This window comes from Scomber scombrus, chromosome 2 (assembly GCF_963691925.1).
Source record: "Scomber scombrus chromosome 2, fScoSco1.1, whole genome shotgun sequence".
NCBI classification, from domain to species: Eukaryota; Metazoa; Chordata; class Actinopteri; order Scombriformes; family Scombridae; genus Scomber; species Scomber scombrus.
In genome coordinates, this window is record NC_084971.1 from 17,122,473 (window position 1) to 17,149,422 (window position 26,950).

The window sequence follows — 26,950 nt, forward strand, 5'->3', positions numbered from 1 at the left end:
AAACACAGTCAAACACACTTAACTCTTGTGCTCAAATCTTCCATTACAAGTCTTATCTAGATTATTTGCACTCTAATACCTTCCAATGGTGCCTGTTTGCCAGTACCCTGCCCTGTCAGTGAAGAGAACCACTAAGAGCTGGCGTCACCCACTCAGGAAACCTACTGCAAGGGCTGTACCCACTGCCGTCAAACAACAGGCTGCCAGTGATGATGGTGGGCACATTCAAACACACACACACACACCACACACACACACACACACACACACACACACACACACACACACACACACACACACACACACACACACACACAGATATATATATATATATATATATATATATATATATATATATATATATATATCAGATCAGGGTCACGTTTGGGGACATTACATAGACTTACATTAATTTCCTGGAGACTTACCTTAACCCTAACCCTAACCACTGACTCAAAAATCAGGTTTTTCCCAATTGGCGTCATGGCTTTTGTCTTCAGTTGGACAAGCTGTCCCCAATTAACTAGTCCTAAGTCTAAAATTTGTCCCCGAAAGTAGCCTATGACAGAGCACACACACACACACACACACACACACACACACACACACACACACACACACACACACACACACACACACACACACACACACACACACACACACACACACACACACACACACAGAGAGTTCATTAAAAGGTATCATGGAAGGATTTAGTCTAAAAAAACTACTGCATTCAGACAGTTTCACATGCACACACTGAAGCCAAGAGCCATGCTCATTTCAATAAAAACCCTGGGACATTTCCTCTTGTGGTTTGTGCTGCATAGTGGGTGACACCAGGCCAGAAACCATGATCCTTTTGACTTCTGGTGGTTGCATTGCAGTGAACCAGAACGTTGCCATAACATTTTTTTTGTAGACCCAATTGTCAACTTTCTTAAAAATGATGACCTTTTTTTGGTTAAATGGATAGTGTAACCAGCATGAAACCAGAGTGAACAATATTTACTATGTTGCCTTAATAACATTAACAACACATTTTTAAATATTAGGTAATATCTGGTAACATTTGTGTTCTCCCACAGTTAAGCTTTTTGTAAATGTTGAACTGTTCCACTTTGCGGTCCCCTCTTCCCCTCCTCATTTTTCACATTTTATGTCCCCCCAAATGATTCCTCTGACGTCAATGTGCACATAAACCCAACAAATTCAACTCTTAGACCTACCACAGTAAAATGACCCAGTGATAGATACTCTATGTGTTTTCATATTTTTAACAGGGAGGAGGGCCCTCAATTAACAACTACTAATGCATATATACACACACAGTCACATTAATCATTTCCATGGTTGTGATGAAGGATGAATTATTCAGCAGTCATTTTAGTTGTTTATCCCTGAGTAAGAAATGACCATGAAATGACCATGGCTATGAGAAGCCTATTTTATGATGATGATGAGCGTTCTTAATCATTTTGAGAAAATGTATAAACAGGCAGGCTCCTATTAAACAGACAGGCTCCTATTCATTGAAACTGTTTTTCAGGTCACTGGAGAAAATTGTCACCACTGTGGATGGATTAGATCTGACTTAGCTGCAAGTCTATTAATACTGCTGAAGTCAATTGTGAGAATGATGCTTGCTATGTTTTTGATATTCAGGTCACGCTATTGTTTCAGATTCCGAATAGGCTTAATTAACAAACTACCAGACGAGAGATTTGTACTCGGTATTGCATGAATAATCAGTTGGGCAAAAGTAAAAGAGACACCAGTTGAATTGGTAATTGCAAGGTTTTGAGACTTTATTTTGTCTTCACTTAGAGCCCCCTGAAGCAAGCCTGGCAGAGGAGGAGGAGACTGAAATTGAAACGTGGGCGAAACCCCTCGTTTACCTGTGGCAGAGCAGGAAGAGCTCCTTCACAGCAGAGAGGGAGTACAATGCTCATGCAGCCACCATGCAGCCATATTGTGCTGTGTGCACACTCTTCATGCCCTACTATCAGGTGAGTGGGAGTTCAGCACACATATATGACTAGTGTCATTTTGGTGGATGCTTGTATCTACAAAACATTACAGTTCCATTAGTGCATACATTGATTACAACATGGCCCACATGAGGATATATACAGACTCAAGCATAAATACACCTTAAATATGATTTTATTGTATCTTGTAGTCACTGAGCTGAAGATGGAGGAATCAATACTAGCAGGTCACAAACAGCAGGCCTCTTTGCTTTTGCCCCTTAAAGGATATGGTTAGCGATTTTCTATATTTTTATTATTGTCAACTAATCTCATGTGTAGATGCAGGAACCCAGAGCAATGTTTTTAATAGTTTTTCGACAACAATGCAACAATGTATCACAGAGGAATATACTGTATCATGCTTTGGATACACACAATACTACTAGTAGAATCATTTCATTGTTGGTTTGGTTCTGCACTTGAAATTTGTTGACAATAAGAAAAATATAGAAAATCATCAGACATACCCTTTAAGGTACATTCGAGTTGGGTGATTTCAATATTACCTGTGCTGGCTAATTATTTTAATCCTGACTGGATTTTTCTTTTTTCCTTCTCCCCCAACCCCAGTAATAATTACACCCCCAATTATACATACTGATTTTTGATGAACTCACCTGTCCTTCTGTAATTTAAGTCCAGTCCAGAGAGACATATCTGGTATTTGACTTTAATTGCACATTTCATTTTAAAAGTGAAAAAACTGACAAAGTAGAAATTGATTTTGCTGACCTGATGGATTAACATCAGTCAGTTCGTTGAATGAAGGAAAAATTAAGATAAACTCAAACAAGATCCCGCAGTCTTATCAAATCGGTTGAAAAATGCCATTCTACCAGTCATTCTGTATTTCCTGGTCTAGCGTTGCATAGCTGCTGAGTTTATGTATAGTGAGCTCCCAGATACCATCTAGTTTTTACTGTAAAAGCATAACCAAGACATTCAGGTACTTTGCTATTGTCTGTATTAATAATTAATTTGCACTTAATTAATTACTGGTAAATAATACTAATTTTAAAATGTGATGAAGGTTGCATGCTTTCCCCACAGCTTATCATTTTGTTATTAGAGAACCAGCTCCTGTTGCTTGCCACCGGCTAAAATGACATCTGGAGCGACAACTTTCATTATTATCCACCTCCCCTTGTGATATTAATCCCGTCCAAATAAGAGGCTTAAGAGGAACATAAAAATCACCCCTTTCTTTTTCTCCCATAGGCTGAAGACAAAGCAGAGGACAATAGACCTTTCATAGCTAAGGACACTTCCGAATCATCCTCTCTTGAGGAGGGCTCCACACGTCCCTGCAGAGGTCTGAGGAGGACCAAGCCCCTGGTCCCTGAGATCTGCTTTTCTTTCCGGGAGCAGAACTGCCCTCCGACACCCACAAACCCTCTGCTGCAGGAAGATGGCACCTCCCCTCTGCTCTACTGCCAGGGCTGTTGCCTGCAAGTCCATGCAAGTAAGTATGCATCAGGGAAGAGTAGTGTGTGCATGTGAGAGATAGGTGGAGAGAGAGAGAGAGAGAGTGGATGGTGCGCCTATGGTTGATATTGGTGGAATTTGATAGTGTGTATTTACCACCTACCACACCGAGCCGCATTGTTTGTTTCTACATGTTTTGCTTGTCTCTGTGATGTCATTGTAACAGAGTCAGTGGGTTTAAGCCTTTACTCACTCTGCCTTCTTTCTCCCCCTTTCCCTGCGGTTTGGAGTATTTTATTCCCCTCGTCAGCTGAATAAGGGTGAATCCTCTGTCTTCACCACACATACTTCCTGTCCAAAAGCCCCAAATAAATTCAACAAGCCCTCACACACACTCTCTTTAAAAACTCCCGGAGCCTTTCTGTACCACGAGAAACACAGAACCAATACACGTACTTTATCTCAATCCCTTATTCACAAACATATTGCCAATATCTTAAGCTTTCAGTCAGCCCATGTGTGTAAACTTACTTTTGAGTCCCAAAACGTTCGTTCTCACCCTGAACCTGAACCTATAGCTTTAAAAAGACATTTCTTGCAATCCCTCATACTTTCTTGCCATAAATGTTGATCCCACGTTATGTTTAAGTCTGAAGCGTCTATGGTGTTATGTATGTGCTTAACTTAACTGCACATATTCCACATGTATTTAGTTGAATAGTGTGTGTGGATAGAGGGTGGGAGAAGTAGATGAAGTCTATGTTATTTGACACTGATGAAAAAGCCACAAGTTTGGTTTTGAGACTGAACAATAAGTACAAGTTGACGTTGCTTTGCCTCTGTACTGTTATTTGAACTTGGGAAAAGGAAAGAGAGGTGAGCTTAGATTTTATGTTTGGTTTGATGATGGATAGTAGAGGAAAAGAACAGACATATACAGACTTTTAAGTGTTTGTTACAAATAAAAAATTCCCCCCGGCTTATGTGTCTAAAGTCTCTAGCCTGTGGATTTTAACAAACTGCCAGCTTTGAAAAGAATCACATTTGTCTTACTTTTAAATTCCAAAATGTTGTTTTTCTCTAAGAGACCACCAGCACTTTTTTTTTTCATAAAGTGTTTGTGCTGCACTGACTCAAAGTGGCTGTTGTTTTTCATAGAGTTTTTGTACTTTGCGATGTCTTGTCAGCTATGTCATATGGGTTAAAAAGGGTTAGAAGCGTAAGTGTCTGAAATGAAAGGATACTGTCACGCCAGTGTAGGGTTGTACCCAACTCAGAAATTTGTCAGTGGAATTGGATAGGAGTTGGATCGGATTTTCTGTTCAGTACAAAGACTCAACTATTCACTCCTCCTATAGACTTACCTGGCAATCAGAATATTTATTGACATGAATTTCAATGATGATTAACAGTCGAATGCAACAGAGTCATGGGAACATATTTTTGAACATTTAATAAATAATAATCAACAGCTACATATGATGAATTGCAGACATATAATGTCAGGCTACCATATGGATTTATTGGAATCATGAGACAGACAGCACACTTGTATTTCTGTTTAAATCAAACTTTTATAGCCTAATACTTAAATTCTACTATAAACATTAAAACAACATGTAAGTGAATAAACAAATGAAATAGTTAAAAAAGTTCACATCATTGCCTGCTATGAAAAAACTGTCATCTTAGCTGGATCGGCCTACTTCTGTCTCTTTAAACATAAAACTCATAAATAAATCTAAACAAGAATAAATTAACAAATGACATTATTTAAGACTGGAATTTTTTTAGATGAATAATAAATGATAAAAAACATTATGCCTGAATTTTTTTAATAAATTCACAACATTGTCCGCTTTGAAATATTTATCTTCTACAGGATAGGTTTATTTATTATGACGGTTCGACTTAAAGAATCTCAGTCGACTGAGATGATTCAACCCATCGACATTCAGGGGGTCAGACCCCCCCTGACATGGCTGCGGTCAGCTGTGGTCACACAGAGCGCTCTTTAATATGAACACACAAACCTATCAGATGCATTTATTAACACATATGTATACATGTACGGTCCCTCCTCCTCCTGTGTTGTCTTAATTTCTTGTTTAACCACACCAGCATTCTCGTTCACACATATACACACATACCATAGAGATCTCAAGTTCCACATTGTCTGCATTACTGTGCTTTTTTGGTTTCTTGTGCAGTGGAACAATGCCGCTTTTCTGTTGAAAATTTATGGAAACAATGTGGATTTGGCATTTACTTCAGTTCTTTGTAGCTGACGATAGACGTAGCATTCGCTATGAAGTGTGCTGTTCTCTGTGAATGGTTCACTGATAGCGCGCACTGGGTTAGACTAAAGTATTTTAACAGTTTGCAGTGAGAATCAAGAGTCTTATTAAGTCTTATGTAGGTTTATATTTTCATTTTTAACAATCTCTGCTTCCTTTAGGTTGCTATGGTGTCCCTGCAGATGATGTCAGCGAACAGTGGTCATGTGATCGCTGCACAGAAGGAAGTTTTACAGCAGTAAGAAAACTTACCAGTCTCTTGTGTGATGTCATCATGGCTTTTTTGACAATGTTATTTTAACAAACTGAGTTTTGCTAAATTACTAAATTTCTCAGATGTACATTTTTAAACACCCCAATAGAAAATCAATTATAAGCTCATTATGTGATTATATAAACAAACATGACCATAATTAAGACAGTGGACAACCTCTCTCTTTTACCAGTGATGTTAGTGCTAACATTTCTCAAATTAAAGACAGAATATCCCATAATTCACACGTTTGCTCTCATAAAGATGATGTACCTGTTTGGTTGTATTTTTGCATACTACCTGGATTTACTGATGAGAAGATGATGCTGGAATAAATTTAAACATTGTATCACTGTAAGAGCACCTTTTAACTATGTTTTAGCTGAAAGAGCAGGCGGCCTAAACCATCTTCTTGTTAAAAATGAATCTCCCTTTTTTTAAGTATAAAACAACTCAGCAGATTCTCCACGAATATGACCCAGAAGAGCACATAGTGTTGATACAAGCACCTAGATGATAAATCATTGTCTTTTGCTCACTTGTCTCTCCTTCTGTTTTCTCAGGAATGCTGTCTCTGTAACCTCAGAGGTGGGGCTCTGAAGAAAACCCAAAACGACAAGTGAGAAAAGCTTTTGTTCTGTGATTAGTGCTGCACACTCATCTCTGATCTGACAGACAACTTAATAGTCTGTCTTAATTATCCTCACGTTTTAATTTGTTTATTTGTGTCTGTGTAGATGGGCCCATGTGATGTGTGCAGTAGCACTACCAGAGGCGAGGTTCAGCAATGAAGCCAAGAGGGGTCCCATTGACACCAGTAGGATCCCCATGCAGCGATATAAGCTGGTGAGATGCCTCATACACACACACACACACAGATGCAGTGCTGGTATTCCCCAGGTCCTTGAGGACTGGCTCGGTCTAATTAATGAAGTGTTCACAGTTCTAATTAACACTGTGAGACGAACATGCCCACAATCAAAGCTAGATAATTAACCACTGGTGGAGGGGAGTGGGGGAGGTTGTGTGTGTGTGTGTGTGTGTGTGTGTGTGTGTGTGTGTGTGTGTGTGTGTGTGTGTGTGTGTGTGTGTGTGTGTGTGTGTGTGTGTGTGTGTGTGTGTGTGTGTGTGTGTGTGTGTGTGTGTGTGTGTGTGTGTGTGTAGGGTTGTCTGTGTGTGGGATATTTGTCTTTTACATCTGTATGTATGTGTGTGTGTGTGTGTGTGTGGCATGTTTGTCTTTTACATCTGTGTGTGTATGCTTAATGAGAGAGCTGGAGTGTGTCTCAGCAGACCTGACATGTTGCCACTATAGATAGCTCTGTGCTGCAGGCACCATGATACCTCAGCAGAAAGTGAAGTGTTGGAGAGGTTCATCCTTACACAAGATGGATAACAGAGATTAACACTGCCTGTCCATTCACAGCTTACATTATTTTCATTATCAGCAATAAGAAATACATGCAAAGGGAGGCTTGAGCTTTGTAAGAAGCACATACTGTATTTGGAGGCTGTTGTTCACAGTGCTGTTGAGTTATATTGCATTTTTAGTGGAAGTTGTTTCTTATATTTACTCTGCCCTTGCACCACAATACTAAAGAGTTGAATATGGTTGGATGTACCTAATTTACTTTCAACTTAGTGTATAGAGCAGTGGTCTCCAACCCTGCTCCTGGAGAGCTACTGCCCTGCATGTTTTAGGTATCTCCTCACTCTAACTCGTTATCAAGCAGCTGAGGCTCGTCAAAGGGCTTGATAACGAGTTGATTATTAGAATCAGGTGTGTTAGAGTGAGGAGATACCTAAAACATGCAGGGCAGTAGCTCTCCAGGAGCAGGGTTGGAGACCACTGGTATAGAGTCTTCAACTTCATCTATATCATACTCTACTGTGAAGGAGGTTCCTGTATGAGTGCTCAACCGAAAATACTGTAGTTGAAGGTATCCTGCTGCGCTGTCAGTGAACAGGGACACAAACTTTGTGGACACAGTGACATTACCCACAAGGATATGGTTCATATCTGTACACACCACACTGAAATTAAGCTCATTTGGATGTGACAGCACAAACCACAGAGTCACTTTCCATATTCATGGGCCCAAATCAAAATTAAAATTGTAAAGTCAGGCTGGAAAGGCGGGGTGCTCATAAAAAGCTCCAGACATGACCCTGTTGACGGCCAAAATGTTTTAGATCTCACAATGATCTGTTTTTTTTTTTTTAGAATATAGTACTTCTCTCCTATGGCTGTTGAATGGTTTTCAGTTTGTCCAGTGTACTTTTCTCTTGAAACCACACAATATATTTTCTAGCAATGCAGCTGAATAGATTGTTTGAAAATAATGCATGAGTATATACAGTATATTTATAATGAACTTCTTCTTGTGTTTCTGATCTTAAGATGTTTCTATGACAGCAATCTGTTTGCTCACACTACACACGAAGTTTGTACTTTCTGCTGCCAGTTTTTTTTATGAACTAACATGCTGACACAAGTGCTTTTTGCGCTGCTGTGCTTTATTTGATGACAAAACAGATGGGCCCCCTTTGTTTCAGTTCTAAATTAAGATAAAACACAAAATAAATTCCATCACACGGGCTGTAGCTTGAAAAAGATTTCCATTTCTGTAGAGACATTGTGCTATGTTGGTGACACAGATTTTATATGAATCGAGTCAGATTGTGGATGGTGTATCTTTCTCTTTCTTTTGTCCAATCCAACATTTGTATGTTTGCTGCATGAGCCACGTGTTCTGACGCTCGCATTGGACCCATCGCCCCTGCAGTAGCTCAGCACATTCATAATTTACTATCATCCAACACACACAAGCAGGGGCGGGCACACATACACATTCATAATTTACTGTGGGAATGTTCTTAACGCATGGCTCAACACAGGCACCCAAATACACCTCAGAGAAGGCACAGGCATGGTGGAAAATGGGTTAGGCTCTCTCTTCCTCACACACACACACACACACACACACACACACACACACACACACACACACACACACACACACACACACACACACACACACACACACACACACACACACACACACACACACACACAATTTAAAATATAAAACTGTTAATGTTCTCACACTATTTTATGTTCTCATACACATTGTTTTTCCACCAGAAACGTACATAAATACTAATTTACGCACACACAGCATACTCACATGTAGGGCGCATTGCAGAAATAGAGGAGCCATGAAGCAAGAAAGTTATGAAGTTAAGGATTTTCATCACCCACTTCAAATTAAGCATTCTCGTTGCCTTTTTGGGTTGCTTTGCAAGAAGAAAAGGGATCTTTTTCAAGAGTCTTTCTGTACACAATACCTCCTGATCCGCAGCTGATATCTGAATTAAGTAGGCTTAGCTGATAATTGTAAAGGTGAAACCAGCCCTGCCGAAGAGGTTAAATTGAATTAATGTCATCTCTAGGTTAACTAATGAGATCAGCCATTAATTTTTCAAAGAAATCAACAAATGGCAGTTATTTCAGAGGCTTCGCTGATAATAACAGGGACTTTAACAAAGTTTTGTAGTGGCATGGCTTCGCTTTCTTAATCATTTATCAAACACTGCTATTCTTTCCGGGACAGTGAGCATTTCTTATTATATACACCAGGGAATTGAAACATCTTAAGGACCTTTTTAATATTATAATATCTCTATACTCTGGTCTCTATAAATATGCTGTTCAGACACATCATGTACTTCCATGGATCTGATAAGATAGCGATATGACAGTTAAGTTAGTCATCAGGCCATATTTAAAGGCATGAATTCATATTTACAAACCAGCTAATTCCCACTTGAACTCATTTACCGCAGAGACTCATCCTCTGGGGAGTTCGTCTATATATAGGCATATTACTGTCAACATGTATGGATATTTCGGTATGGATTCGCTGGAATTAGATTAATGAATAAATTACCTTCAAAGAGACGCAAAACCACAGGGCAAGGAAGCAAAGCGAAAAAGCGAGTGTAGATGGGTGTTTTTATTAGGAAAGAGAGGGAAGGAAATGGAGTGAGATGGGATGCATGCGAAACGGGGTGAAAGAGAAATGGGGAGCGAGTAGGGTTATAATGGGAGGATGTCGTCATGTTTTCCCCCTCAGTGGGAGAGCAGAGGATTTGTGGGAGAAGAGGAGAAGGGAGATGCCACAAGTTAAGGAAATGGACTTGATGGGCTGCTTGGTGCAGAAAACCGAGCCGTAGTCTTCAAAATGTAGGTGTGAGTGTGTTTGTGCATGGATGCATGGCAGTGTTTGTGTGTAGTGTATAGGGTGAATGAGTGTATTACTCCACCCGCTGGGCAGTTGTGTACTGCTCACAGACCTCAAGTGGGGGGAAAAAAATACCACAACATAGACATCGCAGCGCTGGTTTGTTGTGGAAACCTCAAATGATGTCATCTGATTGGTCTTATTTAAGGGTTTCCTCATATTGTAGCGGTGAAATAACAGGTTTCTGTTGACTATCACAACTGGGGTCTCTCTCTTTCTCGCTCCTCATTTTATTCGCTAGTATCTATGTTTTGTTTACACCGCGGTATCCAATAACAGAATGTCGAGCAGATTTCACAGATATCATTATTTGGAGCACATAATGGTTTTAAATGATGTTAGAGGTTCATGGCACAGCCGAGCAGTGATTCACTCAGCGGTCTTTTGTCTTTAATTCGCTGCTGTTTTTCTTGAGTCTCTCAAGTGGAAATACAGATTTTAAGTTTTTTTTACCCCGTTTCAAAGGCTGCACTATTAAAGAAGGTCAAGTTTCCTTCACTGAAATATATACACTCAATGACAGTCAGTTTTATGTAGTTTGCAAATTGGAAGTGACAGGAAAAGAGGGGAAGGAAGGAGAAGATGTGTCAGAAGGTCTTTATGACTGTTCGGTTTTGTTAAACCTTTTTCCTGTCCTCCTTAACCTGTCCTCAGTGTATGTACGCAGATATCCCAGCTGTGCTCAAGTCGATTATAAATTCTTCATACTTGAATACTGCGCTTGCTGAATTCTTTATACTATACAATCCAGTGTGTAGAATGCACCATGAATAATACACCATGTGCTTTCACATTTAAGCAGGAGTGGTCTTTAGTAAAACTTAAAGACACATTTTGTTTTCTTTTTCCTTTATATGACGTCCTCCTGCTTTGATTTCTGTTAAAATGTCCTCTGACCAGGTCCCCATATTGGGACTGACAAGTTGAAAAAAAACTTTTAGGGATAACTGGTATATTTATGGGATAAGTCTGGTAGTATTCTGTATTTTTCTTATTGCTATCAAATCACACGAAGAGACCAAAACTAACAATGAATTGCTCATACTATCAAGTGTTGCCTGTGTAGTCCTAATACAGCTTATTCCTCTGTGCCCTAGACCTCTGTTGTTGTCCAAAACCACATAAATTAGATGCACTGTTCCTTCATTACGATTAAAATGGGCACTACTTTATTTTGAGTAAATCATACATACACTGTCCTGCTGTTGAATGTGCTCACTCGAGGATCAAATGTGTATTAATCTGCACTGAAAATAGTCCCCAACAAATACACTACTCACTGCTCTTTGAGAAACATTTGCTCAAAACTACAATGTCCATCTCTTTTTGTAATTGAAACGATATATCTGTGAGATATTGTTTAAAGATTTTTGCTGCAGTAGTGTCCAGTGACCTTGGGGCTGAGTGCCGGAGACAGAGTAGGGAAGTCAGAAAAGTATTAAAATACAGACTAATGCGTTGTTGGTTTTGGTCTATTCATGGGATTTGTTGGAGAATAAAAAAGAATAAATCCAGCATTGCCCTTTAAAGAATTTGGACCCAGCTGGTCGGTGCTGACAGTTTGCTCTGGTCTACATGTGTTTACAGAAGTGCATCTATTGTCGTAAGCGCTGCGCGGGGAGGCGGCAGGCAGGTGCTTGTATCCAGTGCTCATGCGGCCGGTGTCCCACCTCCTTTCATGTGACCTGTGCCCATGCTGCCGGTGTAATCATGGAGCCTGATGATTGGCCGTATGTGGTGTCAATCACCTGCCATAGACACCAATCACGGAGCTCTTCAGCTGTAAGTTATAGGACAGGTGTTTACTGCAGTCAGCTGCTATGAACTAAACTGTGCTCAGTAAGAATGGACATGGCAATGTGTTGGCATTTTTAGACCCTCATCAAACTTTGTCACTGGTAAAGGATTGATTGTAATAATTGATTCTATTGTACACAGCTAACTATTGACTCATTTTTATATTAAGTGGACATATGAATGTGGTCACATTTCTAAAATCAAATCTTGGTACACTTAGGAAGGTGCATGGTGCAGTGGTGATGTAATTTAAGTAAACTGACCCTTTGAATGGAAGTAAAAACAACTCCAGTCATCACTTGCCATATCATGATATAGTATTGTGGAGGAATTTAGCTTCACATTATGCTGTACTAATTGTTAAACATCAGTCTAATCGCTGTCCTCTGCTCTCTTTCTACTAGAAGCAGCGAGCAAGCCAAGCGTCTATCTCACTGGGCCAGACGGTGATCTCAAAACACAAGAACCTGCGCTACTACAGCTCCAAGGTCACACAGATCACGTCCCAGATGTTCTACGAGGTCATGTTTGATGATGGCTCCTTCTCCAACGATACCTACCCTGAGGATATAGTGGTGAGGATATGTTTAATTACACTCACGCTCAAGAGGTCATGTCCCAGTTGTATGAGGTCATAGCAGATACTAAATATTGGTTCTAAAATGATCATTACATGAGTGACTACCATTATAGTGTGTTTTAAGGTGGTGCACAAACCATTGCAAGCAGCCAACCTTCAGTTTCTGACAACTGCCGTACCAGAGTGCATCCATTACACATGACCATTGACTGTGTTTACTTTTAATAAATCACATGCAAATTGCATTAAATTAAGTGAATATGAAGTTTCAGCTGCACAGATTAGTCAAATCAAGCTGTTGCTGTCTTTTTTTTTTACTATGAGACCTGGCTGAGTGTATTTATTAATCACCACACGTTTTAATCTTTTAATTTCACTTCACTCATCTGCATAATTTCTGCACATACATGAACCTAATAAGAATGTGCACTTGAAGACACCCACACAGTCAAGGCACTCAGGACCCAACACTTTGTAGTGGTTACTGAAAAATCTGAAAAATCAAAACGTGATCAAGAGTTGTTTCAAAAAATTCTTTCATTGTATAAATCTTATTGAAATGACCATGACACAACATGAAAAGGCCATTCAAACTAAAATAGAATATCACAGGAGTGCTGAGTTGTCATGGTAGCACCAAATAATGACTGACTAGATGAGTTGAAATTCATGGATTTGCTCAAGTGATTATGGTAATGGGTAGGTCTCAGTTGGTGAGCCTAATACTGTTTAGGAGAAGTAGCTGTGACAAACATAATTGTGTGTGTGTGTGTGTGTGTGTGTGTGTGTGTGTGTGTGTGTGTGTGTGTGTGTGTGTTTCTGTGCTAGTAGGACAGCATGTACAGTGTATCAGTGCACCCACTGAATTCTTATTCAAACGCTTTTAACAGTTACATTTTTTTTTTTTTACCTACAAACTATATGTTGCTGTATAATACACAAAAGCAGTGATAAACTCCATATATATTATTTAAAAATCTAAAATTGGATCATCAGTAAATACTTGTTTTTTTACCTGTCAGATTTTAAATTGTTGAAATTTTGGTTTTAGCCTTTTAACAGCAGTGTTGTAAGATGAATTTAAAAATGTCTTTCATTGTGTGTATTGTTTTGTGGATTATGTTCCAGCAGCTTAGAAAGACTGCAAGCATGTTGATTTTTCAGTTTCAAAGCAGCTGAACATCAGCCTTTAAGATTTGAGGAATGCACTTGTTTAGTTCCCCATACATGAACAGTATGCTATACTCATATTATGTGAAAGATAAGGTGTTAAAATGATGAGCTTGAAATTTCTGCAGCAGAACTGGCAAATAGGCAGTAGGATAAAAAGCCCAATCCTGAATTAACCATGACATGAACCTAAATCTAACACTAATCCTCAACCTACAACATCAGAACTGGCAAAATGTTCCCACTTGTGTTCCCATTGGATGACCTTTCAATTTTTTTGGTATTTTTGAGGACATTTTAACACACCCAGTCTCTTACATGGACCAACCATTATTCTATTGTATTTTTTAGAGCAGAGATTGTGCAAACTTGGGTCCTCCTGAAGTGGGGGAAGCTGTTCAAGTGAAATGGCCTGATGGGCTCTTCTATGGTGCCAAATACCTGGGATCCAACGTCTCCTACATGTACCAGGTACACACACGTACTGTATTTATAGAGAAAGTGTATATATGTCCGTGGGAAGGTCAGACACGCAACCCAGCTCTGCAGATTTCTTCTTTTTCTTTATGTTCCTGTGAGTTTATAATAAAACTTGCAAGCTCAGTTATGGGTCAAAGCGACACAGCAATAAACTTGTGTAACTCCCTCAACGTCAGAATAATCTTGACTCTGCTGATGTCATCAAGGTCCCCCAGGTTTATGCATGGAGAGGAGGAGGAGGGAGAGAAAAAGGAGGCAGACACTTGAGACTGAAAGTGAAGGAGGTGCTGAAGTCATGGTCACTAAAACAGCGGGTTGGAGATGAGATGAAAGATGATAGGAGGTTGAAAGAATAAATATATATATATATATATATATATACAGCAAAACCTATTCACACAGAGTAAAAGCAGATGGCTGGAGAAAGAGAGATGAGGAGAGCGAGATAGTTCTAGAAGAGGAAGATAAGAAGGTGGTGACAATCTGCATTATTCAAACTCACTGAAATATTCACTAAGCTAAGAGTCATGCGGCTTCCACTTAAAGGCTTTATTTAGTTGAGCTGGGCACCAACTATTAGTTATGCACAAATGCATCTGTGATGCACACACTCAGTTTAAGATAGGTCAGATTTTTTAGAAAAAGGCTGAACAAGAACTTTCCATTGTCGAGGTGTGTCTCGGTAGGAAATAGTTTCAGGCTGTGTTTTACTTACTTACTAAGTTCTGCATGGCGATCAAACACTTCAGTTTTGAGATGAGAGGTGACATGAAAATGGAAAATCAGTCACACTGCATACAGTTATTTACACCTGAAAAATGTTGATACTGTGAGAGATCCTTTTTTCTGATTTCTGATCAAATAACAAATAACAAAATGGAACTGGTTGTCATGCTTTCTATAATAATGCTAGTATAAAACTAGAAATGTATTGTTCTGTGTTGTTAATGTAGTAACTCTAGTAAAAGTTACTTTCCTTTTAAACACCCGGTTCTTACTTAGATAGCACTGTTCTTAACTGTCTCCTTGTTGACTGATATTCAGTTGTAGCATCTTTTTGAAACTCAAATTTACTAACGAATGTAAAATTGATGTGCTTTGGATTAACACGCTATAAAAATTAGAGCTGCAACAATTACTCAATTATTCAGTTGATAGAAAATGAATTATCAACCACTTTGATAATCAATTACTTGAGTCTTTTTGAAGGGCAGGTCGATTATTTTTTTTGTTATTACTTTTTTGAGGGTTTATATCATTGTGTAGCTTTCCAGTAGTGTCCTATGCGTATTAAAATCAGAAAAGTCAAATTGTGATTCTAGTTTCGTATGTTTTAGCCATTCTCCCAAGCCCTTCTAAAAACGTTTTCCCACGTGACTTGAAGTAGGTTTCTGCATGAGGACATTGCTACATATAAACCAATTTAAACTCCTTGACCTGACTAGCCAGTAGCCACAGAGATGGACTAAGTGTTCACTGTTGCTGCAGCTCAAACTTAAAAAAATAAACTCTGAGCTTTCCTCCCACCAGTAAATGGCTCCGGATCACAGCAGATCCCGGGTGACTTGTGGGTGTTTTTCGTCCTGAAGCTCCAGGTCTCCTCCCAGCTCTCCTCTAGAGCTCCCAGCACTCAGCAGCTGGCTGTCCATTCGCTCTGTCTGCTGCATTTATAAACATCTCACACACTCAGTGCAGTGACATCGCTCATATTATATCTGGACCATTGTTTGTGCTCTAACATAGAGTGAGTAAGTATGTTAGGAAGACACTGTCAGCAAACTGTGTGTATATGAACATCCCGGAAAAAATGCAGTTGGAGTTGTCCTTTTTAAGAAAGACTACTACTGGCGCGCAGTTGGGCGAGTGGTTAAGAGCGCATGCCACATACGCAGCAGACCCCGGTTTGAATCCCGGCCAGCGGACCTTTGCTGCATGTCACACAACCCCTCTCTCCCGTGATTTCCTGTCTCTCTACTGCTAATAAAGGTGTCTATGCCAGAAAAAAAATCTTAAAAAAAAAAAAAGTACTACTACTGGTTTCAGGTTTCTGGTTTCTTAAGTCTTCTATGATGGCAAACTGAATTTATTTGGGTTGGGGACAGTTGGTTGGGACAATACAATGGATTGCATCTTGAGCTTTGGGAAATGATCTACATTTTTCAACATTAAGTGACACATAAAGACCAATGAATAATCAATTCTTTGAGACAATAGATTAATTAATAATGAAAATAATAATTTGTTGTAGCCCTAACATAAATGTAGTTCATTTATTTAAACTGCATACTGTAGATAACTGCTGAATATTTTTGTGCTGCCTCAGGTGGAGTTTGAGGACGGGTCTCAGGTGCTGGCAAAGAGAGAAGATGTCTATACTTTAGACGAAGACCTGCCCAAAAAGGTGAAACGTAGACTTGTAAGTATTAGACTTAATGGGCAACACATAAACTTAAAAACATAAAAATTTAATAATGCTATAAAAATTATATAAAAAATATTATTTTCCCACCTGGAACCTTTTCTTATTTACTCATCTATGTTCTTCCATGTCTCCTTCAACAGTCCACGGCCTCAAGCATGCGTTTCCAGGACGCCTTCTTTACCACGCAAGGGGAGAGGAAACGGCAGCGAACACCTAATTCACGATTCCAAAAAGACTATGTGGCCCTGCCAGGCCTCCGTACAACTGCCAAAAGCACATGGGAGCAACGCAGCCACAAAGGGAAATGAAGTCATGGGGAAGTATCAGTGAGAATTGAATGCACTGAGTTAACAGTGGATGTAGAGGGGAGGTTGTGTGTGTGTGTGTGTGTGTGTGTGTGTGTGTGTGTGTGTGTGTGTGTGTGTGTGTGTGTGTGTGTGTGTGTGTGTGTGTGTGTGTGTGTGTGTGTGTGTGTGTGTGTGTGTGTGTGTGTGTATCAATCTACTTCCATCTTAACGACTATTGCCCAGACAACCTCCCTGTGAATAGATCAGAGGAAATGATGTAAGGGAATTGGTGATTTGGGTGAGATGGAGGTTACAATACCTGCGCTTGTACATTATACATCAGTGATTGGTTGATGGGTGGTGTGACATGCTGCAGACGAATTCTGATTGGACAGCTGGACTCTACAGAATGGGTTAACCGATGGCATTGTTGCCTCACTTGCCTAGTGCTTTCACATCCGTCAGGGAAAAAACAAACTGTGACTTAACATTTGTCACATCACCCTTTTTGAAATAAACCACCACTTTTTTCCTTGTACATGAAAAATTCAAAAGTGAGATTTTTCTAAATAGCTTGCCTACAGTAGGTTTTTTGGGGGTCTGTTATTTCCAGTTTAATTTTGAGTATTTATGCACTTTGCTTGTAGTATTTTCCTCATGTCTTACTGTTTCTCCCCGCATGTTAAACACTGTCTCTAAACTGCTTCTGCTGGGCCAAATCCAAGCACACCACAATGGCTTCCTCTCTGCACATTTTTTAATTAATGCTGACAGAAATATGTTAATTGTGTAATTTGACATTGAAAAATGCATCAGTAGAGAAAAAAATGATTGAAGACATGCTAATCACGCAAGGTAAAAAGATTCAGACAGGAAGTCATTCCTGTGTGTTGGATTCTGAGCCCTTTTAACGTGAAATGCTACTGTTACTCTGTTGAATGAAACACATTGATGACATTATTTAAAATTTGTATTTATTTCTGGCTTGGTATAGTTAAACTATTGCTAACTGCTGTAAGGAAAACAATAAAAATGCATATTTGTTTTTTTTGTAATTGAATTGTCATTAATTTATTGGCAATTCCAGATGCAGTGGAATAAACTGCTTACAGTATGTGATGGTGTACACTAGTTTGACCATTGAATCCATTGAATTCGGGTTATATGTTTGATGCTGAAAATGAATATTGGAACAATAATTTGAACAATAATCCATATTTAAATGGTTATTTTATTAAAATATACACTACAATGTGATGTTGTGATTGCTATGTTGAAAAAAAGTGAAAGGGATGATAACATTGCCAGTGCTGGCTATGAATGATTGTGACTGGAAAACACCTAAAGGATAAGATTTACGGGATGTTATCATTGCACTTAATTTTTACAAGGGGTTATTTTCTTTTGGACAATTGTTCCCAGTATTTCCATTTTGTAAATAAGGTTGCGGAATGCACATATGGTATGTCCCAGTTTGAAGAAATTTCTGTAGAAAACAGATTCTTGCTGAGTTGCTAGGTCAAGAGACATTTACAAAATACAATAGACATTTATTTTTATAAAGAGGTTTAATCAATATGATTTAGTCCCTGTGTGTGAAGGGCTGCCTCATGCTAAAAGATACTGAGCAGCAGACTCAGCACTGTTCTTCAAGCTGATCCTGAGGACCCTGACAGAGCAGGCAGGAAGTGAAATCCAGGAGGCATCTTAAGTGTCCCTGGCAAGAGTTCAAAAAGCTTTGTACTCCGATGGACACCATGTTGCAATCTGTTTCTGGAGGCTCTTTTTGATACTGAAGCCAGAGCAAGACAAGTCATGCTTGATGAAAATGTGAGCAAGGCCATACTGTACAATCATGCAACCCTGCAGTCTTTTCTGGTCTTTCAGTGGATAGTACCTGACACTTTTGATGAAAACACACCCGAGCATCTCTTTTAGATCTTTGTAAATATTCAAGGTTTTATACTCCAATAAACACACTTACTCATTTTGTAAAAAAAAGAAAATTGAATATAACAACATTTTTTAAGACTTTTGTTCTTTTTTCTGGCAAAACTGAGGAATGAAATATTTTGGTCCATTATGACACTGCATCATCTCCAGGTGTTATAGGAGGTATTTTATTACCTATTGCGCAGCAAAGATAAAGAACAACAGCTGAATGAATTCAGGTTTCTCAATCAATCAATTTTATTTAAAGGGCAGAATCATCATGCAGCATGGTCCCAATACATTTTTACAATGAATGAGAATACACATCAAATGTCCTACTTTTTTATCAAGATTCTAGCTGCAGCATTCTGAACAAGCTGAAAACTACAAGTACCACAAGTAGGAACTTGGAAGACCAGAGAAAAGGATAACACAATAAACAAGCCTGGGAGACACACACTGATAGAATAAGTCAGATCTTGGCAATATTACTAAAGTGAAAAAAATGCTGCTGTCTTGATAATAGCCTTGATATGAGGGTGGAATATCAGAAAAGCCATTTATACAGCCATCTACTACTCAAATTCTCATATTAATGTCCATATTTGGCTGGTCCAACAATTTATTTTTAAAAAGACAAAAAATGGGGTAGCAAAAGAATACTTTTGTGCCCCCTAAATGAATAATAGGGATGCATTTGCTCCACTTGCTCCATTGCTTGGGTGTCTATGACAGACACGAGACAAATAAAACAAACTGCAAAACATGACGGACAGATAGTGTATCACTAATAGGGATTTAGAGGAGCAATGACCAAACTCGCATCTAACTGCTTTGGTCAAAGTGACATTTTAAAGTAATGTTTACATACTATTTAATGTGCTGGTGCTGAGAAGCTAATTAGCTATCTAAACTGTTAACTGATGTTGGCAGCGCACCTTCACCTGTGAATGTTTGTTTGGTGGCTCATGTTCATGTTTGGAAATTACATAAGAAGATGGTTGTTGTTCAGAGTATATGGCTCTTATGTAGCAGGATGCTATCAGGGTCACTGTGACTATCTGCTCTGCCTATGATAGAACAATCTTCACTTTGTCGAATTGAGGTATCCAGCTTATATAAGTGGATGGCAAAACAGTATTTAGCTGAAATAATGTAAAACTAGGGCCCACCATAATGAGCATATATGCAGCATACTATAGCAGACAAAAACAGAGCTGCATTACTTTGTCCTGTAAAACTTCACACTCAACTTAAAGTACTTTTTTTTTAATGGACATTGTAATTTAGTTCACCGAAACCCTTCATTTGCACTGTGAACTTCCTTGGTCCCTCAAAAGGGCCAAGTTAATTCTAGAGATTTAACAAAAAACAGATGCCTTTCCTGTGTACCTGGCAAGATGCAGTTCTGCATACTCCTGTATTGCCACAGGAGCATGATAAAAACATTTGGGCCTGGCCTTCACGACTTTACTGGCCAGACATTTGATTCTACTGAAATGGAAGAACACTTCTCCCCCTGCACACGATCAATGGATTGAGGAAGTTCTATGAACTCGAGAAAATTGGATTCCCTTTCATGGGTTCGGTAAACACATACCAAGAAACCTGGAACCCTTTTTTGGAATATATTGACCTGCTCAACATATCACCCGAAACGGAGGAGGATTAAACGACCCAAACCAATTGTCTTTTTCCTAACTCCTACTTTTTTACCCCATCCTTTGTTGTTAGTTAGTTTTTGTTTCTTTTGTCTATGTGTTTCACGACCTGAGTTGGGTCCTAACCCAATGAAGGTTTGAAAATGTTTTGTTTTGTTTCATACTGTTTGTACTGTACTGACTGTTGAAAGAAAAAAAACATCACTAAAATCCCATGGCCAGACCAAATAGGAGATGCTTATGGCTCTAACCAGACCAAGTGATTCTTTAGAGCATCCCACAAAGTCTAATAGAGAAAATCTGAAAGTGGTGAGAAATGAGCGGATGACACAGTTCATGGCAAATGTAGCACAGCTTCGGAGCCTGCAATGGGGAAAAGACTGATCTCAAGCGTTCTGGTTGAAGGCCAGAAGCAAGACAGTCTCTAAAGCCTGGTAGAGACATTGGAAGATAATTTGCTCTGCCTTTACAATGACATGAATGAGCACAGCCCTTTCAGCCGCAGCTTGCGACTCACTGCAGACTGTAGCCAAATTTTTGTTCCCCAATATGGATTTAACAAGACGAAAACTTTATAGCCATACAGCCCTGTGAGGCTGGAATGCTCATTACACTGCCAAAAACATAGTTACTGAAAATTGTTGGATGAAAAATGCTGGGATTAAAATAGAGAAAAATAGAAATAATGTTGCCACCCTTAGCTTCTTGCAAATTAACACAGGGGAAATATGTAATGTATGGTCTGAAGGTGGCTCAGTCTCAGTCAGCCTCACGTCTACATTGTCAGACATGGATCAACTTTCCGCTGTCTGAGCTGCTGTATACTGTGGTTGAATACTCCTATCCAAGTGGTAGCCTGGCTCCGAGAATGCCAGTCAGCTCAATGACTTATTTGGAAAAAGAACAAAGCGAAAGATATTCAGTGTACTATAAAATATGACAAAGAAAAACATAAAATCTTGACATTCGAGCAGCCCTAAAAGCAAATGATTGGCATTTTTACTGAAAAATGTGATTATTTCATTATTAAAATAGTTGACATTAAATTTTCCGTCAGTTGACTAATCAATTAATGGACTAATAGTTGCAGCTCTTATACTATTTGATTACAATAAATTGATCCAATTATCAATTTTCTGCCATATATCTGGGACTGGGTTGCAGTGGCAGCAGAGCTGGCAAGGTAGTCCAGGTGTCCCTTTCCCCAGCAATGTCCAAAAGCATCCCTCCTGGGGGATCCTGAAGCATTCTCAAACTAGATATATAATCCCTCCAGTGTGTTCTGAGTCTAACCTGGGGTCTTCTCCTAGATGAACATGCCTGGAAGACCTCTGAATGAAGGTGCCTAGGAGGCATCCTTATCAGATGCCTGAAGGACCTCAGCTGCCTCCTTTTGACACAAAGGAGAAGAAGCTATATTTTGAGCACCCTTCTGGTGTCTGAGCCCCTTATCCTATTTCTATGGGTGAGTCCACTTAACCTATGGAGAAATGTAATTTTGGCTAATTGCGTCTGCAATCTCATTCTTTCGGTCACTACCCGAAGCAAAGGTAAGAGTTGGAACGCAGACATCCCAACTCTCTTGGTAGCGGCTCCCTGAAGCCTGCAAATGAGACGTAATCCCCCCCCGAATGGACCTCACTGAAATGACTTTATGCAGGTTGGGATGTCTGGGAACGTAGACTGGCTGGTAAATTGAAAGCTTTGCCTTCAGGCTCAGCTCCAGTGCAGTACCTGGATTACTGCTAACTCTGCACTAATCCACCTGTCCACTTCATGATCCATTTTATCCTCACTTGTGAACAAGACCCCAAGATACTTGAACTCCTTCCCGCAGGGCAGTGACTTACTCCCAACCTGGAGGGAACAACCAACTGTTTTCCAGCAGAGAACTACGGCCTCAGACTACCATCCTGACCACATCACATTCGGGTGTGAACCTCTCCAGTCCAGCCTGTTGAACTCATAGTGTGATGACAACATTATAGAAGCGTATCATCTGGAAAGAGCAGAGAATTTAATCTGATGTCTCCAACCTGAATACTCTTCTCCAGCTCTGGTTACTTCCCCACCAGAGAGGTGATGTTCCATGTAGCTAGAATCATTTTATATTGCAAAAGGTCAACATGTCTAGGTCCCCACCCCTGTCCACTTCCTGACTGACAATACATCTGACCCCAATACCTATCCCTACTGGGGTGGGTGGGCCCACTGGATGGCAGCTCCACACAATAAATTGATGATTTATTATATGACAAATCCTTTCAGAAAACTAAACTGTAAATACATGTAAACGCTAATGAAAGAATAACTTAACTTAAATAATTTGAAAGTAACTTAAAATAACTATTACCCAAACTGTACAAATAAAGCATCAACAAACCATGAAGGCACTAATTAAATAATTTCCATCTGAAACTATTAAATACATTTTAAGTTAATCTTCATATTATGCTGTCATGAACTGACAGTTTAGACAAGTGTAAAAACTCCTCTTCTGTACTAAATTTCATAGCAATCCATGAAGTAGTTGTTGGTGTACACTACCTCACTCTGGTGCTAAAGACTGATTTATAGTAGGTTGCTGAAGTTTGTAGTTTTTACCAAACTTGATATTTCGATCTGTAACTTGTTTAATTTAAGATTTAGAGATGACTCCCTGAAGCATAAATGTCACGCGACACTTTAATGTCTGTTTAGCAACGCTTATCAAAAGTGTCAAAGTGGCCTACCATAAATCAACTTTATAGGGTGAGCGTGTAGGATTTAGTGGCATATAACGGTGAGGTTACAGATTGCAGATTTACTCTCCACTTCCAAGCATGTACCTAAGTAGATAAAGATCACACTCTAAGATAACATGAGTCTTATTTTCAATACACTAATGAAAACATGCTTATGAGTATTATATTCCTATTCTACTGAGTCTGTTCCATTCAAAATTCAAAATTCTACACACTGTACCTTTTAGTGTTGGATACACTGACCATTCCATTTAGTATTCCACCAGGAGTTGGTTTAAATTGAACATTCAGCACAGTTCTGTAGCAGTTGCTGTTTAATTGACACCCAGCCTTTTTCAGATCTGTGACCAAGCAAACAGTACTTTTTATCTCCACAAATACCCTTATTGGGGCATTGTCTGAAGGTACTCTTTTCATTATAGATGTTTCCAATTATAAAACATGAAAATGAAGGTTAACTTTCAGAAATGACCACAATATTTGTTTAAATTAGTAAAGGCAAGCACACACACACACACACAAACACACACACACACACACACACACACACACACACACACACACACACACACACACACACACACACACACACACACACACACACACACACACACACACACACACACACACACACACACCCCACCCACATTTACATTTCAAGCTGGTGTTTGTTATCCAAAATAGCAGTTGCTTTTGATAGCTGACATTGTCACAAGTTACTTTTTTAGCATTGTAATAATTTATTACACCTGTTATTCCAAACATGTTAAATGTTAAGTACTGAGCCACAAAACAAAAGCAGTAGCAATTATTTCACTTGAGTTTATTTGTAACAAATGAAACTTGTGTCGACAAAGAACAGAAATCCATACAGACCTGTTTTTCGGTTTTCACACGCTCCGAGAACCAATGTAAGAAAATAAAAAGCACTTGTTGACTCGGAGCAGAAAAGAAACCAAAGAAAAAAAAGTTTACATTTACAGACCAATTGGAGGTAACTGATCCAAGTAACACACCATATTTTCATTTTTATACAATTTATAAACTCCAGTTTTATCCATCTACATGATACATTGGGGGTAAAATAGAACACCTTTTTGTGAAACTTCTCTTTTGTGGGACAACAAATCCACAATGTGATGTATTGCACTTACTGCTGTGCCATAAACTGTGATTTCAGGTGCATCCGTTTATTATATCACTCTGTATATCTGATAATTTTTATTCACTCTTTCCTTAATCCTTCATTTATTTATTTATGAATTTCAATTACTCTCAGTGTTTTGTGTTATTTACATTTACACAACCATGTGAGCATTACAGGGTCCATCTTTACTGAGTTCAAGTAAAACTTCTTTTGGGGCGGGGCTTTCAGAGAGAATAGGATACTAGTATTAGTGCATAGTACAAAGAGAGAAAGTGCAAGTCTTCCCATAACAGGTGCGACCAAGGGGGCATCTCAAAAGTGGTACCATGCATACAAAAACGACAACAGGGTTACTGTAAGATGGTGGAAAACTGTCAACAATCCTTTATATGGTCAAGCGTTAATGGTGATACAAAAAAATGGTGATGCAGGTTCTGTGTTGTTGGAGACTTAGCACCTGAACTTCTCTCAGCCTTTGTCATTTAAGGATAAAATATATAACTGTAGACATCAGAACGAGATGATGAACATCAGAACACAGATGAGCAGTTTGACTGATTGTAGTTGAAGGGCTTCAGGTGGGATATGTTGCCATATCCATATGGTTCATTACTTTGCTTTTTCTTCAAACTGACAAGGAAAGCCACAGCTGTTCAGCTTTATATAGATTTCTACATAGCTGAGTAAGTATGACTTGTCTGAGCCAGCTCACAGTCGGCGCCAAAGTTGTGAATGTGACCAAAATTTCATGGCAGGCAAGCTGAAGTCTCCATGAAAGAGTATATACACAAAGCTTGTGCAAGTGTCCCAGGAAGAAAAGACGGAAAGCTGTTGACATAGAAACTTTTTTTCTGTTCAAAATGATCAGACCATCCAGCTAATAACCTATTTTGAAACCACATTTTTTTTTGTCTGTAGTTGAGTCTCAGGTATGATAATATATATATTTCTTGATTAAAAGAGATATGATGATGTTGTTGCTGGGTTTGAAAGTGATGAGTAGAACTATCCAGCCTACACAGAGCCGTCCATACAAAATTTCACTGCCAAAAACAGAACACACAAGATACTTTCACATACTGTAACATGATAAAATAATATACACAGACATTCAATTCACATACATACAAGCATACATACATAAAATACACAAAAAACCCTTTAAAGTAACTTTATCAAAATAGGCGTGTAATATAAGGCACTAGAAATCTAAAATCAAAATACTTATTAGATGCTGTTGAAGTATGAGTTCGATCATTCGTTGGTTGCCGTGACACACAGAAGGATGACATCATCTACTGGAACTGTGACATGATAAAAGATCTACTTCCTAGAAGGTCAGAGGTCATTCCTCTGTTTGGACACATTAAACGGTGGTGGGAACCATATCTATTGTAACATCCTTGTGTCTGGAAAATGATGCACCACCATCAATATCATCATCATTATAATGGAATATAATTGCAGTTAGTGACTTGACACAAAAATATATCATACATCTACTTATTGCACACTGAATCAGACAGAGAGAAAAGTCAGAGGTGAGCATTCCAGTGAGAAAATTGTTCCTTCCTTTTGCTTCTTGCTTTTCTACATCCCTTTCTCGCTCCCTGCTTGAGAAATCTTTGTGAAGCTTATTTGGACACATAAATATTATTTTGCTTTTTGTGCATACTCTCTATAGTTGTGATCTATGTGGCTTTTGCTCAACTTGCACATGGAACAACTTGGTGGGATTATTCTTGGGACTATCCAGTAGCAGCTGGGTTAATACTGTACCTCTGTGGCCCCTGTAAATTCAAAAAATGGCTGTCCTCAGGTCTCCGACATCGCAGGCCAAATAGAAATGAGGTTGAATGTGCTGTGTGCATGCGGATGTGTTTGTGTTTTCAAGAAACTAGAGTGGGTACAGAATACAGGAGAGTGACACTCAGTGGTGGCGTTTTTCATAGAAATGTGAACATTTCCCACACTAGATTTGATTGTACACTTTAAAACAGTACCGTATCACTTAAAAAAAAATCGCTACAGTTCATTGGATTATTCAAAAAACAAAACAAAAAAACAAAACAAAAAACAAACAAGAACCAACCAACCAAACAAATAAAGAAACCACAACTTTTTGCCTGTGTATGGTCAGTGGAGACAAAGTCAGAAAAAAAAGAGTGAACGTGCCATAAGGAATACCCAGTTTTTAAAAAAAACCAAGATACATAGATACTTTTCTAAAAAACTAAATTAATGTTTACTTTGTGGTATGCATTTTGAGTTCTCTCAAATTTCCCTTATCCTAAATTGTGAAGCATAAGGTTGAACTGGTGGTTTTTATTACTGTATGGTAGAAATATCTTCTTTTTCATTCACAGGAAACGAGAGTCTGTTTCCAAAACAAGACAGAAAAACAACACTTCTTGGTGT

At 38.9% G+C, this 26,950-nt stretch overlaps 1 protein-coding gene across 6 annotated transcripts in view; it reads left to right on the forward strand.

The window, feature by feature from the left end:
- Positions 1-18,374, forward strand: part of kdm4c (lysine (K)-specific demethylase 4C) — a 32,332-nt gene extending 13,958 nt beyond the window's left edge. For 3 of the 6 annotated variants that reach the window (XM_062428993.1, XM_062429017.1, XM_062429001.1), the window contains exons 12-22: positions 104-215; positions 1,828-2,009; positions 3,252-3,495; positions 5,917-5,993; positions 6,572-6,627; positions 6,746-6,854; positions 11,900-12,094; positions 12,514-12,684; positions 14,211-14,330; positions 16,663-16,755; positions 16,902-18,374. In XM_062428993.1, the coding sequence (XP_062284977.1) occupies positions 104-215; positions 1,828-2,009; positions 3,252-3,495; positions 5,917-5,993; positions 6,572-6,627; positions 6,746-6,854; positions 11,900-12,094; positions 12,514-12,684; positions 14,211-14,330; positions 16,663-16,755; positions 16,902-17,069 (1,527 nt within the window). In that variant the 3' untranslated portion in view covers positions 17,070-18,374. The remainder of the gene's footprint in view (positions 1-103; positions 216-1,827; positions 2,010-3,251; positions 3,496-5,916; positions 5,994-6,571; positions 6,628-6,745; positions 6,855-11,899; positions 12,095-12,513; positions 12,685-14,210; positions 14,331-16,662; positions 16,756-16,901) is intronic. The other 3 variants (XM_062429025.1, XM_062429009.1, XM_062429034.1) reach the window with 3 other exon arrangements.
- The last annotated feature ends 8,576 nt before the right edge of the window (positions 18,375-26,950 follow it).